Below are 26,219 nucleotides of genomic sequence, written 5' to 3'. Positions count from 1 at the left end.
TACGCCTGAACATCAGTGCTTGACCTAACAAATACTCTTTTGGCTGAATGGGCACAAATTTGGACAGACACAATACAAAATCTTGTTTAACCCCTTAAGGACAATGGGCGGTCCCTAAACCCATTGAAAACAATGCATTTTGAGCCCGTACGGGCTTTGTCATTAAGTGGTTAAATCGTGTTTATAGTGTAGAATTAACTACTGCGACAGAAAAGTTGTTGTGTATATATATATGTATGTGTATATATATATATATATATATATATATATGTGTGTGTGTGTGTATATATATATAATGTGTGTGTGTGTGTGTATATATATATATAATGTGTGTGTGTATATACTGGTATATGTATATGTAGTAACAAGTCATGCTTTGCTCTTGGCTAGCCTACATTAAATAATTAGTTACAGCTCTTCTGATTGGCTGTGTGCTCCTATAGTGTAAGTCCACAGACGCACTTGCTGAGCTATAAATCCCACCAGCCAACCAGGAAGTAACCTTTAGTGCTGCAGCTCTGTTTATGTGATCACATCATGTGAGTATAGTTAACTTCCATGTTCATTCTGTTTCAACAGATTCTTAGAAAGAAAAACACACACACACTCACACACATTCTTAACTGCATTTCAAGTTCTTATTTAGTGCACTGTATTTAAGGCGTCTTCATACTTAAAAGCATTGCAGATTTCTCCTAAACAAAGTGTATTGTGGATTTGTGTTTTTTCAATTAATAAAGTTCTATGACTTTATTTATTAAGGCATTTATAAAATAATCTGTTTTTCTAAAATAGTAAATATCACATTAATATGATTTTAGCATCTGATGGGTGCAGTCTATTCATTGTATAAAAGAGAGGTTTCTACAATGAAATACTGAATTTACTTAAGTGGAAAGGGTTAATTCAGCTGCCTACACACGGGCTATAGGGGAAAAAAGTGACCTGTTAGTATAATGTGGACTAAGCAGCGAATCTAAATAAGAATTTATCTTTTAGTTTTAAGTAAATAACCTTTTAACAAAAACCCCCAAAAGGCTCCTACTGTAATAGGTGCATAAATAGAACTCCAGCTGCTGGGGTTATCCTGATGCTGCTGTAGTTAATAATATATAAATCAGTTCACAACTGTTAAAAATAGAAATATTGAAGTATTCAGATTCATAAATTTAGTTCATTTTCCTGTTCATTATTACCAATGATGACATCAAAAGTATGTCCCAATACTTTGGAAACCATCCAATTACCCTCTTCTTGCCGCATGCCTGTTGTCGATGGGGTTAAAAGCAATTTAAAATTCTGTGAAAGGTACATTTTTTTTATTCTGGAAATTTAGTAATGTGTTAACAGAATACTCCATCTGATGATCCTAGAGACTTAATAACAAGATATATATGGGGCAAAGTTTAAACATATCTCATTCTACTAAAGCGAACTTTGGACTTGCTTTCTTTTTAGCAAAAGATAACTAATTTACCATTGCTTACCTTAACAAAGTTTTTTTTTATTATTATTTTTGTTTTTAATACCTAAAACATTTTCTTTTTTCAGGACACCTATATCACTTTATTCAGTATTAGTCCTGCAGTTTTTGACCCTTGCAATTAGCGGAATGAAACCAAAGCCAAATATCGTACTCTTCCTGGCAGATGATCTTGGCATTGGTGACATCGGTTGTTTTGGAAATACTACAATAAGGTAATGGTTTTTATACTTCCACAGCTATTTTGTAATATTGTTGTATGATAAAAGCTGCTAAAAGGAGCCTTTATACTGCTTTGGATAAAAATATACTACAGCGTTCTCCTTTCCTCCATAGTGGAAGATCTATAATATTTTCATCTAGTTTGAAGGATTCATTCCATCTGAGGAGATCTTAAAACACCCACCTTTGGTAATACCGAAGGACCAATATTGATGGTGCCCAATGGGGCCTTCCATGTACCCCTTTGACCATGTGTGTGGCCTTTCTTGTCCTTGTCCTGGGATACAAGCAGTTGCATTTCTATTGCCATTTATCAGCCGCTAGCTTAAGGTGAATTTAAGGTCAAGGTTGATTTTAATCTTCAATCTATTCCTGTCTTTGAGAGATCAATGGTTTTTGAGGGCAGGAAACTAAACAAATATATATATGTTTATATAGGGATTACTATAGGGCCATCATATTCCATGAGACAGCACTATGGAATATGATGGCGCTATATAAATAAACCCGTAAAAATTAAAAATGTACGCAAAATCAAGACCATGAATGGAGATGTAACAATTAAATTACCATACGTTGTGCCAAACTCAGAACCTTAGAACCAAAGCTTAGAACAGGGTTTTGTTGGATTTATTTTTGTCCAGCTGAAGGGCAGTTAACAATGACGCTATTCACAGATTTATAAGAAAAAATATATACTATCAAATTTTGATTTAAATCCATTGAGTTTTCATTTAAAGCATTCACATATGGACTTTGTTTTTTTTTTGTATGCATCTATGTGTATTCTCTGTGTTTCCAGGACTCCAAACATTGACAGATTGGCATTGGAGGGTGTAAAGCTTACACAGCACATATCTGCGGCATCAGTGTGTACACCAAGCAGAGCGGCCTTTTTAACTGGAAGATACCCTATACGATCAGGTTGCTTTAAAACTTTTAAGTCCTTATGTCCGTCTAGATGGGTCTAATGGTTCTATGTTAAATTCTATGTTTCTAGAACGAGCAGAGTTCAAGAAACATTCATTTTCCTCGCAGATTAGTTACCTATTGTGAACTTTTACCTAATGGCCGTGTTAAACTGTAACAGCAAAGTGAGCCCTGTGCATTATAGCAAACCGTTAAAATTTTTGCAGGTCTTGTAAATCCGTGTTACGTCACTTACCCAGTTGTGGTGCCTTAAGTCATCAAAGGTCACCCCAGTTTTTAGGTCACCTTCTTTGGCTTTCGGCACATCAATTATTTTCATTGAAATTTAGCAAAGGCAATCAGTTGTATTTTGTTTGTATAATGCTTGTTACCATGACGATTGCACCAGTTTCAACACTTTGCACCAGCATTTCCCTGTGTATATATAACAGGAATTGTGCTCAAGCTTGACAAATGCATTCCATGTTTAAAATGTAAAATCATTTTCTTTTAATATTCATGACGGCAGGTTTTGCTGGTTCCTGATAATGAAGGGCTTCATAAATCAGTTCTGTTGTAGCTGATGAAAAGAATACTTTTGTGTAACACTTAACCCTGTATTAACTGGCAGTGAATTACTAGTCTGGGAGCAGCAAAATGTGTGTTATTTTATTTTAATCACACTTTTCTCTAATTCTTTCATTTTTTGTTTTTTTAAGGGATGACTGGCCATGGTGGGGGCCATTCTGTCCTGATTTGGACTTCTGCATCTGGAGGACTCCCAGCAAATGAAACAACTTTTCCAAAAATATTGAAAGAGCAAGGTTATGCCACTGGCATTATAGGTGTGTTATATTTGCAGACAGTTTTTAATGCCTGCTAAAAGATTTTCGGGGGGGATAATATGTATACAATTTTAATCTATAACTAAAATGGATTTTGAGGTGGGGGCATAATCTTCTAAAATATATTATTGCATTCATGCTTTTATTTATTCATATTCAACTAATTTACTGAATTCTATGTAATTGTTATGTTACAGTTGCTGGTTTTGTTGTCAGGAATGCTTGTTGACAACAGTGTCTACAACAGTGTTAATACAGACATGTCTATTTAGAGTTCAACATGGAAATCTCAGTGAATGTTTGACAAACAGTATCTGTATATATACTTTATATATGAATACTGTATGCGTAAACTATAATAGAGATTCAATACAGATTCAAAAGGAAACACTGGGACTGTATTATAGTTTACACATACAGTATACATATATATGTATACTGTATGTGTAAACTATACATACAGTATACATATATATGTGTATATATATATATATATATATATATATATATATATATATATATATATATATATATATACTTTATATATGTATACTGTATGTGTAAACTATAATACAGATTTAAAAGGAAACACTGGGACTGGATATACTATCAGCATATTGGGATGATGGTATGATTGGCTGCAATGCTCAGAACTACCAGTAGGTGTCAGTGCACTTTTTACACCCATACATGGTAATGGTTTGATACTAAATTGCAAAAAAAGCTGCAAATGTTTAACTATTCACTTGCTGATATAAATATACAGTTGTATTATGGAATCATAGTAAATTCTATAGACATAATAGAAAAATTAGTCAAAACATTTGTAGGGCTAGACTACTGATTTAATATACTAAATGTATGTGCAAACACCACATTTTACCTGGTTTTGATTGGAACCTGGGAATATGTTTTTTAAATGGGGATTGTCGGTGGAATATCATACAGGAACACATATGACCTGTTTCTGATAAGAATCTGGTGATAATTATTCTCTTACATGCCATTATGGGTGGAATATCATGGTATCATGTGCCAAGGAACACATCTGACCTGTTTCTGATAAGAATCTGACGATAATTATTTTCCTACAGTGTGGAATATCATGGTTACGCGTGCCAAGCAATTTATTTGACATTTGTCTGATGGAAACATGGCTATAATTATTAGTTTACAAGGGATTATGGGTGGAATGGCAGGGTTGCACATGCCAAGTAACACATTTGTCCTTTTTTTTACGGAAAGATGGGTATAATTATTTAGTTGACCTGTTTCTAATGGAAACAGGGGTATAAATATTTTTATACATGGGGATTATGTGTGAAATATCATGGTTGCACATCCCAAATTATATTTTACCTGTTTCTGAAATTAATACAGGTATAATTATTTTTCAACATAGGGATTATGGGTGGAATATTATGGCTAAACGTGCCAAATAACACATTTAGTCTATTGCTGTTAGGAATATGGGTATAATTATTTTTGTACAAGAGGATTGTGGGAGGAATATCACAATTACACATGCCAAGGTAAATATTTGACAAATTTCTGGCTATAATTATTTTTCTACATGGGGATTAGACATACGCTAAGTAATATATCTGACCTGTCTCTGATAAGAATACGGGTATATTTATTTTTGTACAAGGGGATTATGGTTGAAATATCACGGGTACAAATGTCAGGTAACAAATTAATCTTGTTTCTGATCAGAATACGAGTATATTTATTTTTGTACATGGGGATTATAGGAGGAATATCATGGTTTCACGTGCCAAGATCATGTTTGATCTGTTTTTGATAAGAATATGGGTATAATAATTTTTCCACAAGGGGATTATCAAAGGAATATCACAATTACACATGCCAAGGTAAATGTTTGACAGTTTTCTGTTAAGAATATAGTTACATAGTTCATAAGGTTGAATCCTAAGTCCATCAAGTTCAACCCTTCTACCTAACCTTCCTATTCTTGATCCAAACAAAGGCTAAAAAAACCCTAATTAAGCTACTTTGAATTCTGCCATCAGGGGAAAAAAATCCTTCTTGACTCCAAGAGGCAATCGGATTTCTCCTTGGATCAAGAAGCTCTTAAATATTAATGTTATTCTATTTATATCCCTGTATATCATGCCTTTCTAAGAAAATATCGAGACCCCTTTTGAAGGTATCTAATGTATTTGATACACCACCTCCCTTGGTCCCTACCTTTCCAGTCTCAGAGGGTGACCTCTTGTTCTTTGTATATTTCTGTTAATGAACAGGTCACTGAAGAGCTCTTTATATTGGCCCTTCATATATTTATATAGTGTTATCATATCCCCTCTGGGACGTCATTTTTCTAGTGTATATAATTTTAACTTTTTTAGTCTCTCTTCATAACTAGTATCACCCAATCCCCTTATTAATTTCGTAGCCCTCCTTTGCACTTTTTCTAATTCCATAATGTCCTTTTTAAGGACCGGTGCCCAGAATTGTACCGCATATTCAAGGTGAGGTCTTACCAATGACCTGTAAAGAGGCAAGATAATATCCTCCTCCCTTGAATCAATACCTCTTTTATGCATGCCAAAACCTGTCTTGCCCCGGTGCGGGGAATTCTCTCTGACAGTCGGGGCAGGTCTGCGCGATGGACGCAGACAACCCCCGTTGCTAACCGCACCTTCTTCTGGCTGCAGCAAAAGTTGTCTACGCGAATCGCGTAGACGTCTACACGCTGCCCAGACAACACACCGGGAGTCAGAAGTACCGGTAAGTTTGGGGGGGGGTGCAGGGGCGTACCTAGAGTATTTGGCACCCGGGGCGGATCCTGTAAGTGGCACCCCCCAAAATGTAAAGACATCTACAAAATTATGTTGGCAAGAATATTTATTGCACCAATTTGTAAACTGTATGTCAACTGTAAACAACAAGAAATCTGAAAAAATAAATTAATAACTTATAAGTAAAATACATTTAAATAACATTTAGTGAACATATAATAGTGCTTTCTTTAATAACCCTCCAAAAAAAAAACAGCGTCCACATTGCCCACATAGAACCTGACCAGCACCCAAATTACACACACATAGGGCGTGCCATATTTGCCCCCAAACAGCCCAGCATGAGTCAGCATTGTTCTTTCACACAAATTATTTACACATATTCATTGATGCATTCTCACAAATTCTTAATTCTCTCACTCATTCACACAATTCATCCACACATTAATCCATTCATTTTCGCTCTCTCATTCTGACTCTTTATTTCAATATTCTTGCTGTCCTCCTTTCTCCCTATCTACCCATTCTCACCCCCTTCTGCCCTATCTAGCCCTTCTTACTCCCTTCTCCCTATCTATCACCTATCCCCCCCTGTCTCACTCCCTTCTCCCTATCTACCCCCCCAACTATCTACCCTCTCCCCCCTTTGAAGTTCACTTACCTTTCAGGAGTCCTGGGGTGGGGGTGCAAGGCCTCTGTCTCCCAGCTCTGCCACTGTATGGAACAGCATGGTAAGTGTGGATTGGTAAGTGGGGATTCGTAAATGTGTGAGAGTGATGGGAGTTATGATGTACTTTAGAGCATAATTATATAATGAAAAAGACATTGGAAATGGTACAGCATAACACCCATCACTCTCACACATTTACCAATCCACACTTACCATTCCAGATGCCACACATACCAATCCACACATACCAATCCACAGATTCCACACATACCAATCCACAGATTCCACACATACCAATCCACAGATTTCACACTTACCAATCCACACATACCAATCCACATTTACCAATCCACAGATTTCACATTTACCAATCCACACATACCAATCCACAGATTCCACACATACCAATCCACACATACCAGTCCACTCTCACTGTCACTCTAACTGAATGATTTCCTACCTTTCCTCTTTTCTTCTTACAGCAGTCAGCTCCTTTTCTTTCTCTTTGCTCCTCTTCTTCTGTCTTCTTCCTGGTTCAGAGGGCACGGACGGCGGTGGGCGCGGCTTCAGTGTTGTGCGCCGGGATCTGACAACAAACCCCGGCGCACAGCAGCAGTTGCCGCGCAGATCGCGAGGGAGCGGTATCGGAGGTCTGTTAAAGACCTCCGATACCGCTCCCTTGCGAGCCTTCTCCTCCAGCGGCGGACATTGCTGTCCATCTCTGGAGGGGTGCCGGTGCCGGCAAATTGGCACCCCCCTGATGAGCGGCACCTGGTGCGGACCGCCCCGCCCCCCGCTAGGTACGCTACTGGGGGGTGTTAAGTTTTGTGTTTAAAAACAAAAAGGGAAATGTGTGAAATCGAGTTTATCAGTTGGTATGATCCATATCCAACTGATTATGTGTGCAGTGGTATAGGACAGGAACAGAAAGTAGTCCTTGGGACTGTGTGAAGACATTATAAATAAAGTTGAGAGGATAATCTCGTGATATACAATATATAACAGGCGCAAATTCCACTAGACACACTCAAATGTTTGTGGAAAGCCTTCCCAAAAGAATGGAGGTTTTTATAGCCACAAAGAGGAGTAACTCCATATTAATGCCCATAGATTTGGCTCAGGATGCTCATTTAGTTGTGATGGTTCAGGTATCCATATACATTTGGTTATATAGTGTATACATAGGTATAAGGTTTAAGAAGTCTTCCATTGATGCCTGATGAATTCTTGAGAACCCATTAAAGGGACATGTCAGCCATCATAAGCAATTTGTGGTATGTCTCTTGCAAATGCATTTTGAGATACTACAAACACTCCATATGCATTTGTGATTGAACTCCCCTGCTATCTCCTGTGCATGAGATATGTTTGACCCAACACATCTCCTGACACGTGATGCTTACTGCCAGTCATCCAGTGGCGGAACTACCGGGGTCGCAGGGGTTGCGACTGCGACTGGGCCCTGGAGTTCTGCCAGTCAGGGGGACCCAAGGGGTGCCGAGCGGTTGCTGAAAACAACCGCTCGGCAACTCTTGGGCCCCCCTGACTAACAGAAATCCAGGATGCCTCTGCTCCCCGCTGCTGCCGCCGCCGCTGCCACCTGCCTCAGCGCTGCCCAGAGTGCAGTGTTGGGAGCGTGAGGCGTTTGTTTCGGTTGCCGGCGCTTCACGCAGAACGCCGGCATATGACGCACCCGAGACAAACGCCTCACACTCCCAACACAGGAGTTGACGGTAAGTGACCTACAAAGGGGGGGTAGGGAGGGAGTGGGTGGATCGTGAGAAGGGGTGAGGGAGAGGGTAGATCGTGAGAAGGGGTGAGGGAGAGGGTAGATCGTGAGAAGGGGGGGTAGGGAGGGAGAGGGTAGATCGTGCAAAGGGGGGTTAGGGAGGGAGAGGGGAGATTGTGAGAAGGGGGTAGGGAGGGACAGGGGAGATTGTGAGAAGGGGGGAGGGAGGGAGAGGGTAGATCGTGAGAAGGGGGGTTAGGGAGGGAGGGGGGAGATAGTGAGAAAGGGATAGATGGGTTGGGGGTGGGGGGCCCTTAACAGATTCTCGCACCGGGGCCCTGAGGTTTCTAGTTACGCCCCTGCAGTCATCTCCAGTGTTGGCTGAAGGAATGCTCTGGGAAGGTCTAAAAAGACACCACTGTGCATGCTAAGAAAGCCGTTACATTTATTTTACTGGGGGCGGGGGGCACACTCATTGGCTGCTTTGAGCACAAATAAAAACAAGTATTTCACAGGTCATATGCCGTAGACTTCTCTACTTAGGGCTTTACATTAATAAAGAGATACCCAAACGCCAAATGCTTATGAATCCTTCCTAAACTGTTTCATGAGACACATTTTTAAAAACCAACCGAAGTAAGAAGCCTGACTACAACCTTGTTTTTCTCTGTTTCATTCAAAACAGGTAAATGGCACCTCGGATTAAACTGTGACTCCAGGACTGACTTTTGTCACCATCCTTTAAATCATGGCTTTGATTATTTTTATGGTTCTCCTTTTACACTTGTCAATGATTGCCAAGAATCCATACCTAGTGAGATTCATGTCGCATTTAAAAAACAATTGTGGTTTTACGCACAGTTGTTTGCTCTCACGCTGGCTACCATGGTAGCTGGTAAGCTAATGAATTTACTTTCTGTTCCATGGAAAGTTATTTTTTTTTTCTTTGCTTTTGGATTGTCTTTTTTTTCCTACTGGTACATGGCTTACCACTTCTATAGAAACTGGAACTGCATCTTAATGAGGAACTTTGAAATCATTGGACAGCCTATGAATCTAGAAACGATGGCAGCTCATGTGACAGAGGAAGCCAAGGCATTCATCGAAAGGTAAAACAGAAATGCCGCACAATGATAGGGGTTTTCTTTATAGGCAACATAATGTCCATGTAATTGTTGAGGTAAACAATTTACTACTAGTTCTATAAAACTATAAATATGGGCGCCAGGTAGGTTTGGACACCTACATGTTTGGACATGTATAGCAATTGACAGAGATGATTGTAGGCATGTGCATCGCTCACCCCGTTGCCAGATCAGAAAACATTAGGGAAATGTATATCTTAATATAGACAATTGCTAATAGTTTCCTTTGTACAATGTATTTGTAAAAAATATCAACAGAAGCAGTTTGACCATAGATAAGAACCATCTGCCTGCTTTTCCTGATGTAGACCCAAGCCTTAATAAGTCCTTGGTCTTGTCTTAGATTCAGCATTGCCTTCTAAAATAAAGGGACTTAAAGAACTTGATTATGAAGAAATGCTGTAGCATCTTGGTTACATTACATTAGGAAGTAAGCATACAAGAGTGTATTACGTGAATACTACCTAAGACTCATAACAAGGAAAGCTAACGAAATATGTTTTGTTTTTTTTAAAAATTTCAGGAATAGAGATGGTCCTTTTCTTCTCCTTGTTAGTTTTCTACATATCCACGCTCCCTTTTTTACCACTGAAAAATTTAGAGGAACAAGCAGGCATAAATTATATGGAGATAATATTGAAGAGATGGACTGGATGGTTGGTAAGGGATCTGTATTTTACCAAAATAAAATACTACTAAAGATTTAAGCATTATTTTGAGGTGTACCAACATTGGTCAAATAAACTTGCCAAAAGTTTTAATTTGGTTGAAACAATTCGGACAGTTGCTGGAAAAGCTGGAACTGGGGACTGGAACATTGTATGAGGGAAACGTGATTCTCGCTGGCTTTCCTTTGTACACAACAGCATACTCTGGTGGCTTGTTCAAGGGAACATTTGCTGTCCCTATGACATATTGCCTTAAAACTTGAAAGATTTAAGATGAATATCCCATATATAAGTATATGTACTTTAGCAGTTGGCAGTAATCCTAATTTTTGGCTGTCAAAAAATGAGGGACCATGATATGCCAAGTTGTGCATCCATCTTGTCAAACCTAACAAGCCTCTTTTTTATTCATTTGTTAATTATTTTAGGTGAAATATTGGATGTTATTGATCAGGAAGGTTTGGCGAATAATACCCTTACCTACTTTACGTCTGACAATGGAGCATTTTTGCAAGGGATGGAACCGGATTATGATTTAAGAGGAAGTAATGGAATTTACAGAGGTGCGTGCATTATAAGGCAACTATATAGCATTCTGTTTTAGTCATATGTGTCTTACTACTGCTGCACTTCCTTAGTTATTTGTAAACTGCTTCGATGTTTCTCAGCTGTTTCTTGTGGGTGTCTTTCTTATGTGTGCCTCATCTTTTGTTTTTTGTGCTTCTATCTATCTCTCCCCTCTCTCTCTGTCTCTCTCTCTCCTCCCTTCGCGCTCTCTCTCTTTCACGCATAACACATTTTCACACCCTTTTACATATTGATCATGTTTACGTTGGCCTGTGCATTATAGGTGGAAAAGGCATGGGAGGCCTGGAAGGTGGGATACGGGTGCCAGGGATATTTCGGTGGCCCGGTGTACTGCCATCTAACACTACGGTAGACCAACCTACTAGTCTTATGGATATATTCACAACAGTCATAACGCTCGGAGGAGGCAGGTTACCAAAAGACAGGTGAGGAATACACTTAATATTTGTTGGCTTGAACATTATGCATACTCTGTTTATTTAGGTTGTCAGGAGGTAATGAAATGTGATACATTAGTTCAATACCCTTCCGAAATATTGTGTGAATCTATTGATAAATATTACGGTTAATATCATTATTTTTCTGATTAAAAACATGTTGTAGAAAGTAAACCACATGAATAAATGTATGGTACATTTACAAGTGCAGCTCTGTTGAAGTCAGTTACAGAGACAAGCTGTAGCAGGGATTACCCTGGTTATGTGCTGTATAAGCTCATAGATAGAGAATCATCTAAGAATCCTTAAATGTTGCCATCAGTTCTAACTCTACTATAGTTGAGTTGCACTGAACATCTGATTATGTCACATGCATTGATTGTACGCTTTGTTCAAGTTGACCATATTGGCATTCTGGGTCAAAACACCTCTTCCTAGGCAACTGAACTTCCAACATATTGTGTTAAGAATTGAAGTTAAATTAACAAATTTATACCTATTCAATTTTTATGTATTGCTATCAAAACATTAACAGTATGGTTTATGTTTGAATATTTAACGTTGGTATTAAATATTGTCTATATACAAACATTTATTCTCCTTCTATTAGGGTAATTGATGGCAAGGATCTAATGCCACTGATGCAAGGACTGACTAGCAAGCAACATCATGATTTCATGTTCCATTATTGTTGGGAGTACTTGCATGCTGTGCGGTGGCATGAAGTAAACAGTAAGTATTTCAGTAAACAGCATCATTTCTTTATGGCAAAATTGTACTTAGTACCGGTATCATTGGAAAACTATAGGTGATAAATATATAGATTGTCTCTGATATTGGTTCCTAAACTGTAGTTGCAGTCTATAATCCACTACTCCCAGTAGTTTATTTTTAACCACCGACACCAGTTTAGCTTTACAATGCTTGTTTTTATTTATTTTTTTACTTTTTAGGTAACACCGTTTGGAAAGTCCACTTCTTTTCACCAAAATTCAGTCCAGAAGGATCAGGGACGTGTCCTAAGGAAAAATTATGTTCATGTTCTGGTGAAACAGTTATTCACCATGTTCCTCCACTACTTTTTAATCTGTCCAATGACCCGTCAGAGGAATATCCTCTGTCACACGAATCTACACTGTATAGTAGTGTGCTCCAAACCATACAACAAGCTGTAACAAACCATAATTTAACTATAAACTCAGTCCCTCGGCAGCTGTATGGGTCAAAAAACAGATGGACACCTGGAATGCAAGTATGCTGTGGGACATTTCCATTTTGTTCATGTGATAAAGAAGATTAACTTTCTAGATTGTAAATTCATTTGAGCAGGGCCCTCCTCACCTGTTGTTTCTGTAAGTCAAATTGTTATGTTACATACTACTTGTTATATCCTGTGTACCCATTGTACAGCGCTATGGAATTTGATGGCGCTATATAAAAACAAATAATATATGTAACTAGATAAACTAGATTTATCTATGATTTGCAATGTTTTAGAACCATGTGAAAACGAGGTTTACATATGGTTTCATTGAATTGGCTGGACTAATAATTTGTGGAAACGTTTTTGGATAATGTATAACAAAAAAATGGTAGCAACTTGCAGTTATCAACCTGTTCAGGACCGTATGGATATACTATTAGTCCATAAAATGGTGTTAAGATAACCCTTAGAATGTAGTAGTACATGTTGCCTAGTTTGCATTGGGTTTGAGATTAACTGGAAAGGGGATCAGTTTTTCCCTCTTGGAAAATGGATGCCACTGAAGTTCCTTCACACAGAACTCATCAAACCATACCTTTACAGACCTTGATTTGTGCACAGGGACACAGTCATGCTGGGATAAGAAAGGCCTTCCAAAACTGGTGCCACAAATTTGGAAGCATGCGATTGTCCAAACTGTGTTTGTATGCTGTAGCATTAACATTACCCTTCACTGGAACTAAGGGGCCTAGCCCAAACCCTGACAGATAGCCCCAGCCATACCATTATCCTCCTCCATCAAACTTTGCAGTAGTCACTTTGCATTCTGGTGCGTAGCGTTCTTCTGGCATCCACCAAACACAGATTTGCCCACTAGACTTCCAGATAACATGTTTCCACTGCTCCAGATTCCAGTTGAGTTGTGCTTTACTCCATTCCAGCCCACGGTCTCCATTGGGACTTTTGGTCTTGGGGACAGCTGCTCAGCCATGGAAACTAATTTCATGAACCTCCCGAAACACAAGGCTTGCGTTGATGTTGCTTCTAGAGAGTTTGGAAATTTGCAGCGCGCAAATGCTTCAGAGAGCGGGATCTTTACACGCTACACGCTTCAACGAGCAGTGGCACCGTCCTATGAGCGTGCATGATCTATTGCTTTACGGATAAGCATTTGTTACTCCTAGACACTTCTACTTCACACTAATAGCATTTACAGTGCACCGGGACAGATCTAGGAGGGCAGAAATTTCCCAAATGGACTTGTGGCATCCTATGACACTGCCACGTTTAAAGTAAGTGAGCTCTTCAGTAGCATTGATTCTACTGCAAATGGTTGTCTATGGAGATGGCTGCCTATCTGCTCAATTCTATACACCTATTAGCAATGGGTCTGACCACTACACAAATGCATAATGGCCACACATGCATACATACACAGATATACCTAATAGGCACAACCACATGTATACATACATGAATATCTTCTGACTTCCCATAAAACGCAAATCCAAGCACCTATCTGCAGATTATCTTTTACTGTAGCTGCAGCTTTCTGGCTGGGGGACCCTGACACAGTAACCCTGATCCTTGCGGTTTCCCTACAAGCAGAGACACATGTAGCTTTCACTTTTACTGACTGTAACATGTGGCTACAAAGGGAGCTTGGATTCGTAGGAAGCAAAAAACTGCTATCACTTTGTTATCCTAAATCCAAAATGTGTTTCTGTAAATATCTTTGCTGCAGGAGAGGAACCGTATGTATTAAAGTAGGCCCCATCTGGGCTCCAACTTTTTCCAGGAACTCACATAGAGTGTTCCATTGAAGACACCTGGTGTCTAATGTTAAAGTCCCGGGTCCCAGGCAGCCTCAATCCGGGGCAATGCCTCTGAGTGAAGGAGGTCTCAGCCAATCAGAAGAGACTTATCAACTCCTGTTTGTCACAGTGTTTGCGTGACTGTGTTTGTCACGGTGTTTGTCAGTGTTGTCTGTTTGTCACGGTGTTTGTCATAACTGCGTGTGTAATGTCTGGCAATAGAGGAGTTAATTCTCTGAATGTACTCATGCCTGGTATTAGAGGGGTTAACATTCTATATCTACTCATGTCTGTAATGAGTGTATGTATATTATTACATCTGAAATCAACATGGTTTCCAAGGCTTCTTAATTAATATATAATAGTATACGTGAATCAGGGTGTATATATTATATATATATATAATATGTTTTTTTATGTGTATGTGACGGTGTGCATATGTGAATCACGCGTCCTTTAGGGTAGCCAAATTTTTATATATATATATATACATATATACATCTGTGTGTGATCTCATCTGCTTCATAGTGTGTCCTTGAATGGCAGAAAAAAATTGTGGTCACCCTAAAGGACACGTGCTTTCAAGGGAGCCGCTTGATACTGGGGGAACAGGTCACTGTCAGATTATCGATAGCTGATCAACTTGCTCATGTTGCCCCCCACATGTCTAGGCTTCATTCCTACCGCAATACTACTTTCTTATGCCCTTGGTACTGTTGTAATGTATTTGCTGTTTTCTTATTGTTGCTTCTTTGTGCATGTATTTCAATCTATTATTGATTAGCTGATATCTCAGGTGTACTCTTTCAGTTATTGACTGCACACACGCTATGCCTGCATTTACTTGGTTAATATGTCGCTATAATAGATATCTATATATATTTATATATTGTGCGGTCCAGTCTGTCTTGTATATCGTATATACCTGTATGTTCTATCATTGAATAAACTCCTTTGTGGGTTCTTATGACCGCATATTGTTGGTTCTTGAAAAAAACATTTGCATCATGAGCTTAAGCCCGTGAGATGTCTAGAAGTAATACATGTTATAAAAAATTCTAATTATATATATTAATAATAATAATACCATAAATAGTTTCAGGTACTCCCTAACTGCTCCGTATTACACAAGGATACTTAGTACAGGAGAAAGTGAGGACTCCTGCTGACCTCCTGAACTATTGGGGAGGGTGATGATTGTGTAACGTGAAAGAACTCATAAAATAGGTGTAAACAGCATTCTGGTTTAGGGCAGCTGACATTAATGAACGAACCAAAGGGCTGGGGAGAAGAATACAGGAAGTGTGAAGAGAGGCGGAAGGGAACGAGCATGCACAATGAAAATGTGTGTATCTGTCCAAACTTTGTTCGAGTTCTTGTTAACTCTGTCAGTGCCTGGTGTGGGTCTGTGTACAAAATGCATGTGTCATGCTTCGGGTCTCAGATATGGCTTGCATGTTGTGCTAAGTTAATTATCTGCACACTTGTTACGTGGGCTTGAAATCTGACTCTGATAGTGTGACTGTGTATTGTAACTATGATCGTGTTATGCTACTAAGGACATGCTTCTGAAGGTCAGATCATACCTGCCAACTGCCCTGGATTTCCAGGAACTGCCCCTGCTTTTAGTCTTGTGTCCTGCTGTGCAAACTAGATAGTTCGGATGTGATGTCAAATTCGAGGATTCTATGGGTATCTTGGCATATTTCAGACTGGAATACTATGTGTTTTATCAATAAGTAGAACTAATGGCTTTGCAAACGTAGCTCGTTCTCTCATTAATGAGATGAAGCCTTTCACGTAAGGACATGATTGTTTTTTGCACTTGGATGCCTTGATGGTGGGGGGTAAAGAGATTAATAAGAGTTGTATCAGTTGGGAGGGTCTTAATTTACCATTGTGATTCCGAAAAATACCCTAAAAGGCAGCAAAAGAGTTGTGTTTGAAAATATTTACTCTTTTGTTCCATCAGACACATTGTATCCCACATTGATGTTGCCAAAAGTGATTTATTATCCGGGTGGTACAAATGTCCATGAGTCGTCTACTGGACATAAATATGATGTTTCTTGTCTCAGGTTAATTTGGATGCACTGATTCTTCTTGCTCTAGTACCATAAAGGGGAGTCGGTGCTCCTTGAAAATATATAATTGCTTCACTAATAATAATAATACTGCATTAAGGAGGATACATGCCTTCGTTATAAAAGCACGGATGTTTATCACCAGGGGTTTATAAGCACACGCTACAGAGAGTACATTGCAACATGTGATGTTTAACTTCACCTCCCATCACCCTCAGGCTAGGTAGATGGACTCTTTCCAAGCCTTTATAAACTCAAGACCGGTTCAGTTTATTAATAGTTCATATAGATGTTCATTTTCGAGTTGTTGTTTTTTCCCTGTGGAAATATGATATTATCAAGAAGCGGAAGGTAAGCAATATGGTTTATATGGAAGGTAGTTTCTTTATCCGCATCGAAAAAGTATTGCTAAATAGCAAATATTTAAAAGCGGTTACGCTAATCTAACAATGAAATAATTCAGTTTTACTACAGCCTAGCAAAGCAGTCTTTTTTGTATATAAAAATGATTTAGGTGCACTTATCGTTGTTATCGTTATTATAGCAACCCAAAGCATTATCCAATCAACAGAAATGTTAGTTGGCATGGTCACAGGGATACGTTTCAAACTTGGTATACATAACTCAATATCTGCTACTATACAGAATTTCAACTAAGAAATTGTTGTTGAAACATAGAAAGGGACGGCAAATAAGAGCCATTCGGCCCATTCGGTCTGCTCAACATCTCAATACTTCCCTTAGTCCCTGGCCTTATCTCATATTTAGCTTATCCCATGCATGCTTAAACACCTTCAGTGTATTACATCAACCACTACTGCTGGAAGGCTATTACATGCTTCCACAACCTTTTCAGTAAAGTAATATATCCTGGTGTTCCCATTTACCCCTCTAGCTTAGGACTACGTCCTCTTGTTCTTTCTTCCAGGCTATATATGTTAAGATCCTTTAACCTTTCTTAGTATCCTGTAATCCATTAACCATTTTCGGAGGTCATTTTATACAGTGTCATCATACTTATTGCAGGCTCTTCACAATGATCTCATGCTTAATGGCATTTCCTGTTATTAAGACAACAAATTCCAGACCTAACTTTGTTCTTCTGATGGCTGATGATCTCGGAATTGGAGATATTGGTTGTTTTGGCAATGGAACAATAAGGTAAGCTTGTTTTATCGTATTACATCGCCTAAACATGACGTCTTGCATTATGAGTTATTTATTTATAAAGTCATTTCTTTGGCAACACATTGAAGCAAGAGGAGGTGGTCTCATGGACATAACTGGGAACTTCAGACAGATTGTCGTCTGGAGCTATCCCTGTCCTGCATCCTATAGAAGGTAGGCAGGTGTGTGGGCTCACTATAAGGGCAGACTAGCCATGCATTGGGAAAGGGCTAGTGCCAATTTAACTGATCTGGGAGATCCGGGCACAGCCTCTGAAAAGTACTGTTAGTATGAAATCTGGAAAGATTGCGTGAAAAAAACATGAATGAATGTTTTTATTATTATTATTTGTTCTTTAGGCTACAATGTTTGCAAACTATTATTTGCAAAAAAAATTAAAGCCTACAAAGATCTCTCCATTCTTTCTGTAAATGAGAAAGAATATGGCCGGTGATAAGACCAACTGAGAGATCTTCTCCTTGGGCATACCCATAGCCATCTGGACCAAAGGACAATGGGGCTCCAGTTTGAAAAGAGTTCTAATCATGGTAACAACCAATGGAATAGTCATACTGGTGTCCCTAACATATGCGGCAAGACCATTTTTCCAATTGTAACAGTACTACAGATTCTGCTGGTGCTCAATAAATTTAATGTAAGTATTCAATCCATGCAGCCTCTCATAGTGTTATCTTTCTGTAGGTAGTTAGCATATCAAAGTGGGACGATTTTCTTGTGATGAAAGGAGAATTTTCTAGTACTACAGTAGGATTAAGCCTCAAAGGGCATCTCTATGTACAGGATATTGAATAATGTGCAAACACTATTGTAAATTTCTTGTATAAATACATAATAATGTTTTGTGTACTCGGTAAGACAGGCGACAATATGACATAATGTACTGTTTTGTTGTTTTCTTAAGAACTCCCAATATTGACAAGCTAGCTCAGGAGGGTGCAAAATTAACTCATCACATAGCAGCTGCACCAATCTGTACTCCAAGCAGGGCGGCTTTTTTGACGGGGCGATACCCTTTAAGATCTGGTAAGCACTTCCCAACTTACACTTCGGAGGTCATATAGGCCAGAAAAATGGATATTAATCTCCTTCATGTTCTCTTTCATTCCCTTCTGTCTGTTTTATATTTTAATAATTTGGGTTTGTTTCCCTCTGATTTGGGAATCTGCCCTTTAGAAGGCATCTAAAGTAGTGCTCTCTGTATTTAAACCAATTATATACAGTAGATGATGGGATCTGATCTGGATCTTATAGGGATTATCATTGCTTGAAAGCAACTTAGAAATTTCAGCAATCCTGCAACATCCCAGAAAAGTTAAAAATGTACGGGATGCAATTCAGTAAGAGATCAACTACTGTAACTAAATTGTTCTACTGTGTTATTAGGGATGGATTTTTGTGGTCCGTCACGTGCATTAATGTGGAATGCTGCATCTGGTGGGCTTCCACCCAACGAAACAACATTTGCAACAATACTGCAAAAGCAAGGCTATTCCACTGGGATCATAGGTAAAGTATTCAATTTCATAAAGTCTTCAAAGAAAGACTATTGTATGAGTTATTGTAGGCCACCATGCAATCGGTGTCTGCACTTTTTCATAGCCGCTCTTCATATCCTTAGTGTCTCCTCAATTCTTGTTACCCTAAGAACCTATTCCAGTGGTTTAAATGGGAAATCTCACCATATACCATAACTACCGCTGCTTTAAAAGTAGCTTTTAAAACAATTACCGGTATTTATTTCCCATCATACAATATACAGTATTTGACAGCATCATACTGTATTGGCTATAAGGATACATAGGCACACTGGCTGCCGACCTATGACCTCTGCCTCATACAATGGTTGCCTCTCGGTCTGTAGGTTTCTATTAGATCGATATAAAATACATCCATTCAGCTTTAGTCTATATTATTAAATGCAAGACTGTATTCGATACAATTCTAAACAAAGAGATGCTTAAAATTTTTTTTTTTTTTCTTCAGGGAAATGGCACCAAGGTGTGAATTGCGAAACACGTAGTGACCACTGCCACCATCCCCTAAGCCACGGTTTTAGTTATTTTTATGGTATGCCATTTACACTAATCATGGAATGCCAGTCACAAGCTAGTACCCCGGCATACATACAAAGTTCATCTCAGCTTAGTTTTTCCTATTACATGATAGCTATTGCCACCGCTACATTAATAGCAGTTAAATTTAGTTACTTGCGTAACATTATAATAAGAGTAATGGCATGTTATGCAATAGTTGGCCTCTTATTTTTGTTTGCGTATTACATAAATTATGGATTTATTAATTACTGGAACTGCATACTGATGAGAAACCATGAGATCATAGAACAACCAATGAATGTACAGAGAACCAGTTTTCAGATGTTGAAGGAAGCCCATCAGTTCATTGAAAGGTACAGAACTCTATAGTTACTTTATTGTTGATGCCTAAATGTACTGTATACCAAAATACATGACTAATTTGTAATATATGGCACTAATGTCCAGCCGACAAAGAAGCTGTCTGGAAACAACCTCATCAATGATTCTCAGCATACATCACAAATTGTGTTTATGACTGGTGGTTTATCATGGCATTTGTAGTTCAACAGCAGATATGGGCTATACAACACTTACTATATGTTTTAAGATGTGGCACCAGGGTGTGTCATAAAGAAGCCATGTTGCATAAAGTAGATGGCACACAATGCCTCGCAGGGCATGGAGGATATTATAGACTGGCCAAGGCCTTTTTCATACTTGATGTGAAACTCACATATGTGACTATAGTAACTGTCCAAGTTGGATCTAGTTTAGGCAAATCTATACATAAAATGTTATACAAGAGTGGTAGCCAATTTACTTCCATACCCCCACTCTATAACTCACAAACACGCAATCACTCATCAATATCCACTTACCTGGGAGATCACTCTTGCGTGCATGTGGTGCTAGCCACCAAGTTACCATGGTGGCATCCTGTAATGTTGTGTTGAGTGACCCCGCTGAACATCTGTCTCCCAGGAGGAGCTGGTCAAGTGTTAAAGGTCCAGCCCCTCATAAAGAATTTTAAGTAGCCTGGATGTGGGGGGGGGGGGTAGTTGTCCCGGCCTACTTATAAACCACAATGTGGTTTTCTACCCTTTAATACATACATGCCTCATACTCTTCTGAATAACTAGTCTGATTTAAAAAAAAATCTTTAAAGTTTGGTATTTCTTATGGTTTCGGGAGTGATCTGTGGCGTATGAGATTGAGATACATGACACTTGCCTGACACAGGCCAGACACTTGCTTAATTACTTTAAATTAATTTAGCACAGTTCTCTACGGGGTAACTAAATCAGCATCTTGGCCATGAATGCTTATGATTTATGAAGGGCAGATTATTCCAGATTATTCCAAAATGCAGACCCATTGACGCTAGAAAGATTTTTCTGGCTAGTCTGACATATACATCCTTACCTTTATTTTTGTTTCTTTTTTTAGAAAATGTTTTTACCATGCAGAATACATTAAGATTTATTTTGTGTGCAATTATTTTGTGAAGAGTATTTATAATGCAAAGTTAGTTTGATTAGTTCCTGCTGCAGTACATTCAAATTAACAAGATGTTTGCATTGTAAGAATTGCTGAACAAATGAGGGCAAGAAACCTGAGAATATTTTTTGCCAAACTACATCATTAGAATGTTTTCCATTATTTCTAATTTAGAAATCTGACAACTGGGCAAAAATGTGATCGTCCAACAATTATTTAGAGCCGTACTCTTCATTTGTGCCATTGTTTCATTTTGATTTCAATTAAAATATGATATGGTGAATTGGGAAACTATTTTGGAATAACCTCTAATTATTTAAATTTGTCTTACAGAAATAAGAATGTTCCTTTTCTGCTTTTTGTTTCTTTTCTGCACGTCCACACCCCACTGGTGACCACCGATGCATTTAGTGGAAGAAGCGTGCATGGAATATATGGGGACAATATTGAAGAAATGGATTTTATGGTTGGTCAGTGACATTAATCCAAATGTTTTTTTCATTACTTTGCTTAAAATGAAAGTATTTCACATTGACCTATTTTTGGAAAGGGAAGATTTACAAACTACACCAGAACATTGTGGCAAAGAGATGTCTCTGACCAAGATGGCAGTCCTTAGATTTTCTTTCACTGGAAGTGTCACCTTAATCCTAAATCTAAAAGTGAAGTATATTTCCAAGTTTTTCCCTTTAAGTTCCATAAATGTATTAAGCATGGTAAGTGTAATTAAATATCTCTTTTTCTTGGATAAATATTAAAAAAAAATAAAATAAAAAAAAACTCTACATTAGCAGTTCCTAATATGAGAAAAATCAAATGGCTTCTGCAGTTATTTTACTTCCTGAGATTTGCTATTTGCTTGATCTCATTCTGTCTTCTTGCAAGTGAGCCCATTGGCTGAACTGTTCCTGCTACTGATAGGAAAGTATCCCCAAAACTCCTCATTAGTCCCTAATGAAACTCTAACCAGTTTTGGACATTCATAAGTTGCACAACCTAGGTGCTAGTGAAAAGATATTTATCACATACGCACAAGTGTATCGCCTGTGGCAAATATTAGGATCCTTTATATATTTTAGGTCCCGTGCATCCTGGTACTTTGCAGTGTTCTTGATGATTGGACCATTCAGTTGGCATACCTAGAACCATTCCAGGTTTAACCTGGAGTCTCTGAGTGAGATCCTGCTTTTCCGGGGCTCCAGGCAGGGGACCAATGTTTGGCCATGCCCACGTCCTTCCCAACCCCACCCACTAAAGTCTTTTAGATGCTAGCCCCACCCATTTGTGAAGCCACTCCAATAGAAGAGAGAGAGTTCTGATTAGCGTAACTTGGAAAGTCTCCAAGTTTGTCCATTGGTTTGTATGCTGATGATGCCACTTTGCAAACCTTGCTCCAGAATATACATACCTCTCAATCTGGCACCTCCATTTTTACTGTTAATTAGTGTAAATTAAAAGCTTAGTTTGTCTTCCTAAAACAATATAAGACATAAAATGCATATGTTTTTCTCCAAAGTAATGGTGTAATTTGTGTGTTCAGGTTCAATTGTTGATGCTGTTGAGAAGGCAGGATTGAAAAGCAACACATTGATTTATTTTGCTTCTGACCATGGAGGACATTTAGAAGCAAATAATGGAGAATTCCAAACTGGAGGGTGGAATGGAATTTACAAAGGTAATTAATCATTGTTTATATAAGGCAATGTTCTTTGTTGATATACAATGCTATATAGTATTTTACATGGAGATCTGAATTGTATACAGTCCCTGTGGGTGGAACTTCTGTCCAACATAACCTTAGATGTGCAGTATACTCTTTAGGGACTGTCAGGCTTGATCAGGATGTGAAACAGTTGATATTGTGGATTTCTGATCGAACCAAGGTACGTAGCAAGTTCTTAAAGCAAGAATATCTATGAAAAAACAACAATATATACTGTATATATACATATTCATTATGGAAACTTTATTGAAAATACATGAAATTAGTTGAATTTTCAGTTTAGGTTTCCATTATGGGTAGTTGAGACATTTCCCAACTTTTATGTTGATAGTTTCAATTTGATTCTGGATTACCCCAGTTTTTACTATATATTATGTGATTACCTACACACAGGTGGAAAAGGCATGGCTGGCTGGGAAGGTGGCATTCGTGTGCCCGGCATATTCCGATGGCCAGGTGTTATTCCCTTTGGCACAGTAATTGATGAACCAACCAGCCTTATGGATATTTACCCAACATTAGTTCAACTTAGTGGTGGTAAACTACCAAAAGACAGGTACCTCTTCAAACTATATAACTACTTAGACCAGACTCCAGTAATATGTAACAAATTATTCTTAACTGTGGAGACAAGCTGTGATTTTAGATTTATTATATTATTATAAATATATTATTTATTATATTTTGAGTTAATATTTCTTGTGAGTATAACTCCTACTTTGAAGAGTGGAGATACTTTAGGGTCATATACCTTAATATTATACCCAACACAAGTGAATGTCACACTAGCATTAATTAGATTTTCTGAATTTACCCTGGGAATTATGATGTCCAGCACACAGCATTTTCTTGATGGGGTTTATTCACTAAAAGGAGAATTGGCAGTAGAGTTTTAGCTCTATCACTTCACTATATATTTTAAAGGGTGAACACATTTGGCTTTTTCTCCATTGTGAAGGGCTTACCTGGCTCTGTTTAATACATAAATAAATGTGTAAGCAGAGTTTCAAGAAATCACATTTCAAGGTCAGCCAAGTTCTTCTTGCAGCAGAAGCTCATTGGGGTTCAACTTTCAATGTATAGTGAAGGCAAGGAGCTGAAAGAAAACTCTCCTGTCAACTCTCCCTTCAGCAGTTGGACCCCGATGTCTCACTAGTCCACTGGTTATTTTAATCCTCTGTCTGCCATGTTATTTCTATTGGTGTTCACCATATAACACCCGTTTATTGACATAATGTACAGCTGTATAAGTCTTATTTTAAAAGTGGATGGGGATGCTATTTTTGCATTTAATTGTACTCTCTTTATTATGACAGAATAATTGATGGCTGGAGTTTAGTTCCTTTACTAAAAAAAGAGACATCCCGCTCAGAGCATGAGTTTTTGTTTCATTACTGCGGAAAGCATTTACATGCAGTGCGCTGGCACCAAAAGGACAGTAAGTTTGGCAAACTTTTTCTCTAAAAGTTCTAGTTTGTTATATTCTCAATAGCTACAGAAAAGTCACTTAATTTAGGTTTAGGTTTCTAATTTTCAAGAAATATTTTCAAGCAATTTTTCAAGAAATGAATATTTGAGAATAGTCTATATTATACTTACTTTTCCCAGTAACAAAATGTTGTGACGTGAGATGCCGGAATACCAAATTTATCATGCAGAAATATTTTAGTGGATTTTTAAGGTGACAGATTTACTAAGAAGGTCTTGAGGACAATTAAATGAAACTTCAAGCTGTCCAGTTGTGAAGAAGCCCTTGGAGTCTTCTGAGCTTCAGGAACCTACTTTATGCCCTGAAGCACAATGCTGAGTGAAATGCTAACCTGCACTCTATTTATGGGTGTCAGGTTTATGAATAAAAAGTTACTTCTCAATATGTTGTCTGAATGGCAGGGAACATTTCTCCCTTTCCCTTTGACATAATGCCATCATATGTTCAAGCTGAGATCTAAGTCTGGGCAATACATTGAATAGGGGTCACATTGATCCCTTTTACTGATTTTAGGCAAATTACTAAAACACACAACACATTCTACTCACACCACAAAAACATGTAAACTTCTAATGCAGCAGTTTTTTGTTTTTTTTGAACAGGTGGCAACACTTGGAAGGCTCATTATGTAACTCCGGAGTTCTATCCAGATGGGGCAGGAGGATGCTATGATAAAGTACTCTGTGCCTGTGAAGGTGAAGGTGTAATATACCATGATCCCCCATTGCTATTTGAACTCTCAACAGACCCTTCAGAATCAAATCCCCTGCAGGTTCATTCCGATCCCAGATACAAGACGGCCATTAACAGAATAGAAAAGGCAGTGGCAAAACATAGGAAAACCATTAGTACTGTACCCCAGCAGCTGTCGCTCTGGAATGGTATCTGGAAGCCGTGGTTGCAGCCATGCTGTGGGACATTTCCATTTTGTTGGTGTGATAAAGAAACCAATAACAGAACTTCAATAATTTGACTTTTCTTTGTTATGCAGACCAATATTCTAAATCTAAAGTATATGGCCACAAGCTTTTTCTGGAGTATGTGATGCTCATACCACCACAAGAGCATTTTTATTCCCATTAACAACTGTGTGCATATAAATAAAAATGAAGTGTTATAAGTAATGCGAGTCAATGGGTGTATATATAAAAATATAAGAACATTTTCTAGTGAGGAAAACAAGGCATGGATCTACAATAGCTTCACATTGTTCCTGGAAATCCTTTCTTATACTTATAAGTGAACCTTTTACATATCAGGATAATCAGTTGTGCATCAGTTGTAATTATTATGCTATGTAATGTTGTTCTCAGCTTCTTCTCATGATACCAACACACACACCAAGTCACCGAGACTAATTGTATGTACAGCATATAGTCAGAGCTGAGCTGGGTCTGGAAAACTGACCTTTTTGGTGGGGAGGTGGGTGCTGGCCATCTGGCCACCACTTTCTCTTAAATTCATCAGTGGTTTCCCTCTTTGTGGGGCCTACAAGACCCAACCCTGTTTGTCTTTTTTTGACAAGGAGGCTTGGTAAAACACTTCGGGCTTCAAAGAAAAAATTATATCTAGGATTGGGGTTGACCCCTAATAATGCATTGTTAAGCAGATTTTAAACCAAACTCTCTTGCAATTGCCTGCTTAATGAATGCATTCATGTGATTATAGATGGTGTGTTGCAAACTTGTGTATAGTAAACTAGCAATACACATTTTCAAGAATT

General features: G+C 38.3%; 2 protein-coding genes across 2 annotated transcripts; both read left to right on the top strand.

The window, feature by feature from the left end:
- The first annotated feature begins 522 nt into the window (after positions 1–522).
- On the top strand, positions 523–12,967 carry LOC128474405 (arylsulfatase H-like). Its single transcript, XM_053456731.1, has 10 exons — positions 523–539; positions 1,552–1,698; positions 2,508–2,629; positions 3,334–3,459; positions 9,309–9,732; positions 10,292–10,428; positions 10,865–10,999; positions 11,287–11,449; positions 12,072–12,193; positions 12,415–12,967. Coding segments are annotated over exons 1-10 (1,725 nt in total). The 5' UTR covers positions 523–537; the 3' UTR covers positions 12,762–12,967.
- A 2,767-nt stretch (positions 12,968–15,734) lies between these two features.
- LOC128474938 (arylsulfatase D-like) lies at positions 15,735–25,620 on the top strand. Its single transcript, XM_053457370.1, has 10 exons — positions 15,735–15,824; positions 17,590–17,724; positions 18,653–18,774; positions 19,135–19,257; positions 19,735–20,158; positions 21,618–21,754; positions 22,825–22,959; positions 23,401–23,563; positions 24,324–24,445; positions 25,099–25,620. The coding sequence occupies exons 1-10, from the start codon at positions 15,817–15,819 to the stop codon at positions 25,467–25,469; spliced, it is 1,740 nt and encodes a 579-aa protein (XP_053313345.1). The 5' UTR covers positions 15,735–15,816; the 3' UTR covers positions 25,470–25,620.
- The last annotated feature ends 599 nt before the right edge of the window (positions 25,621–26,219 follow it).

This window comes from Spea bombifrons, chromosome 2 (genome assembly GCF_027358695.1).
Source record: "Spea bombifrons isolate aSpeBom1 chromosome 2, aSpeBom1.2.pri, whole genome shotgun sequence".
NCBI classification, from domain to species: Eukaryota; Metazoa; Chordata; class Amphibia; order Anura; family Pelobatidae; genus Spea; species Spea bombifrons.
The sequence above is the reverse complement of the archived record's forward strand: the minus strand, read 5'-3'. Positions and strand labels throughout refer to the sequence as shown.

Coding starts and splice junctions, on each gene's coding strand:
- LOC128474405 (XM_053456731.1), top strand. Junction 1,699..2,507: donor TTTGGAAATACTACAATAAG/GTAATGGTTTTT, acceptor CTGTGTTTCCAG/GACTCCAAACATTGACAGAT. Junction 9,733..10,291: donor GCCAAGGCATTCATCGAAAG/GTAAAACAGAAA, acceptor TAAAAATTTCAG/GAATAGAGATGGTCCTTTTC.
- LOC128474938 (XM_053457370.1), top strand. Junction 17,725..18,652: donor TTTGGCAATGGAACAATAAG/GTAAGCTTGTTT, acceptor TGTTTTCTTAAG/AACTCCCAATATTGACAAGC. Junction 24,446..25,098: donor GCGCTGGCACCAAAAGGACA/GTAAGTTTGGCA, acceptor TTTTTTGAACAG/GTGGCAACACTTGGAAGGCT.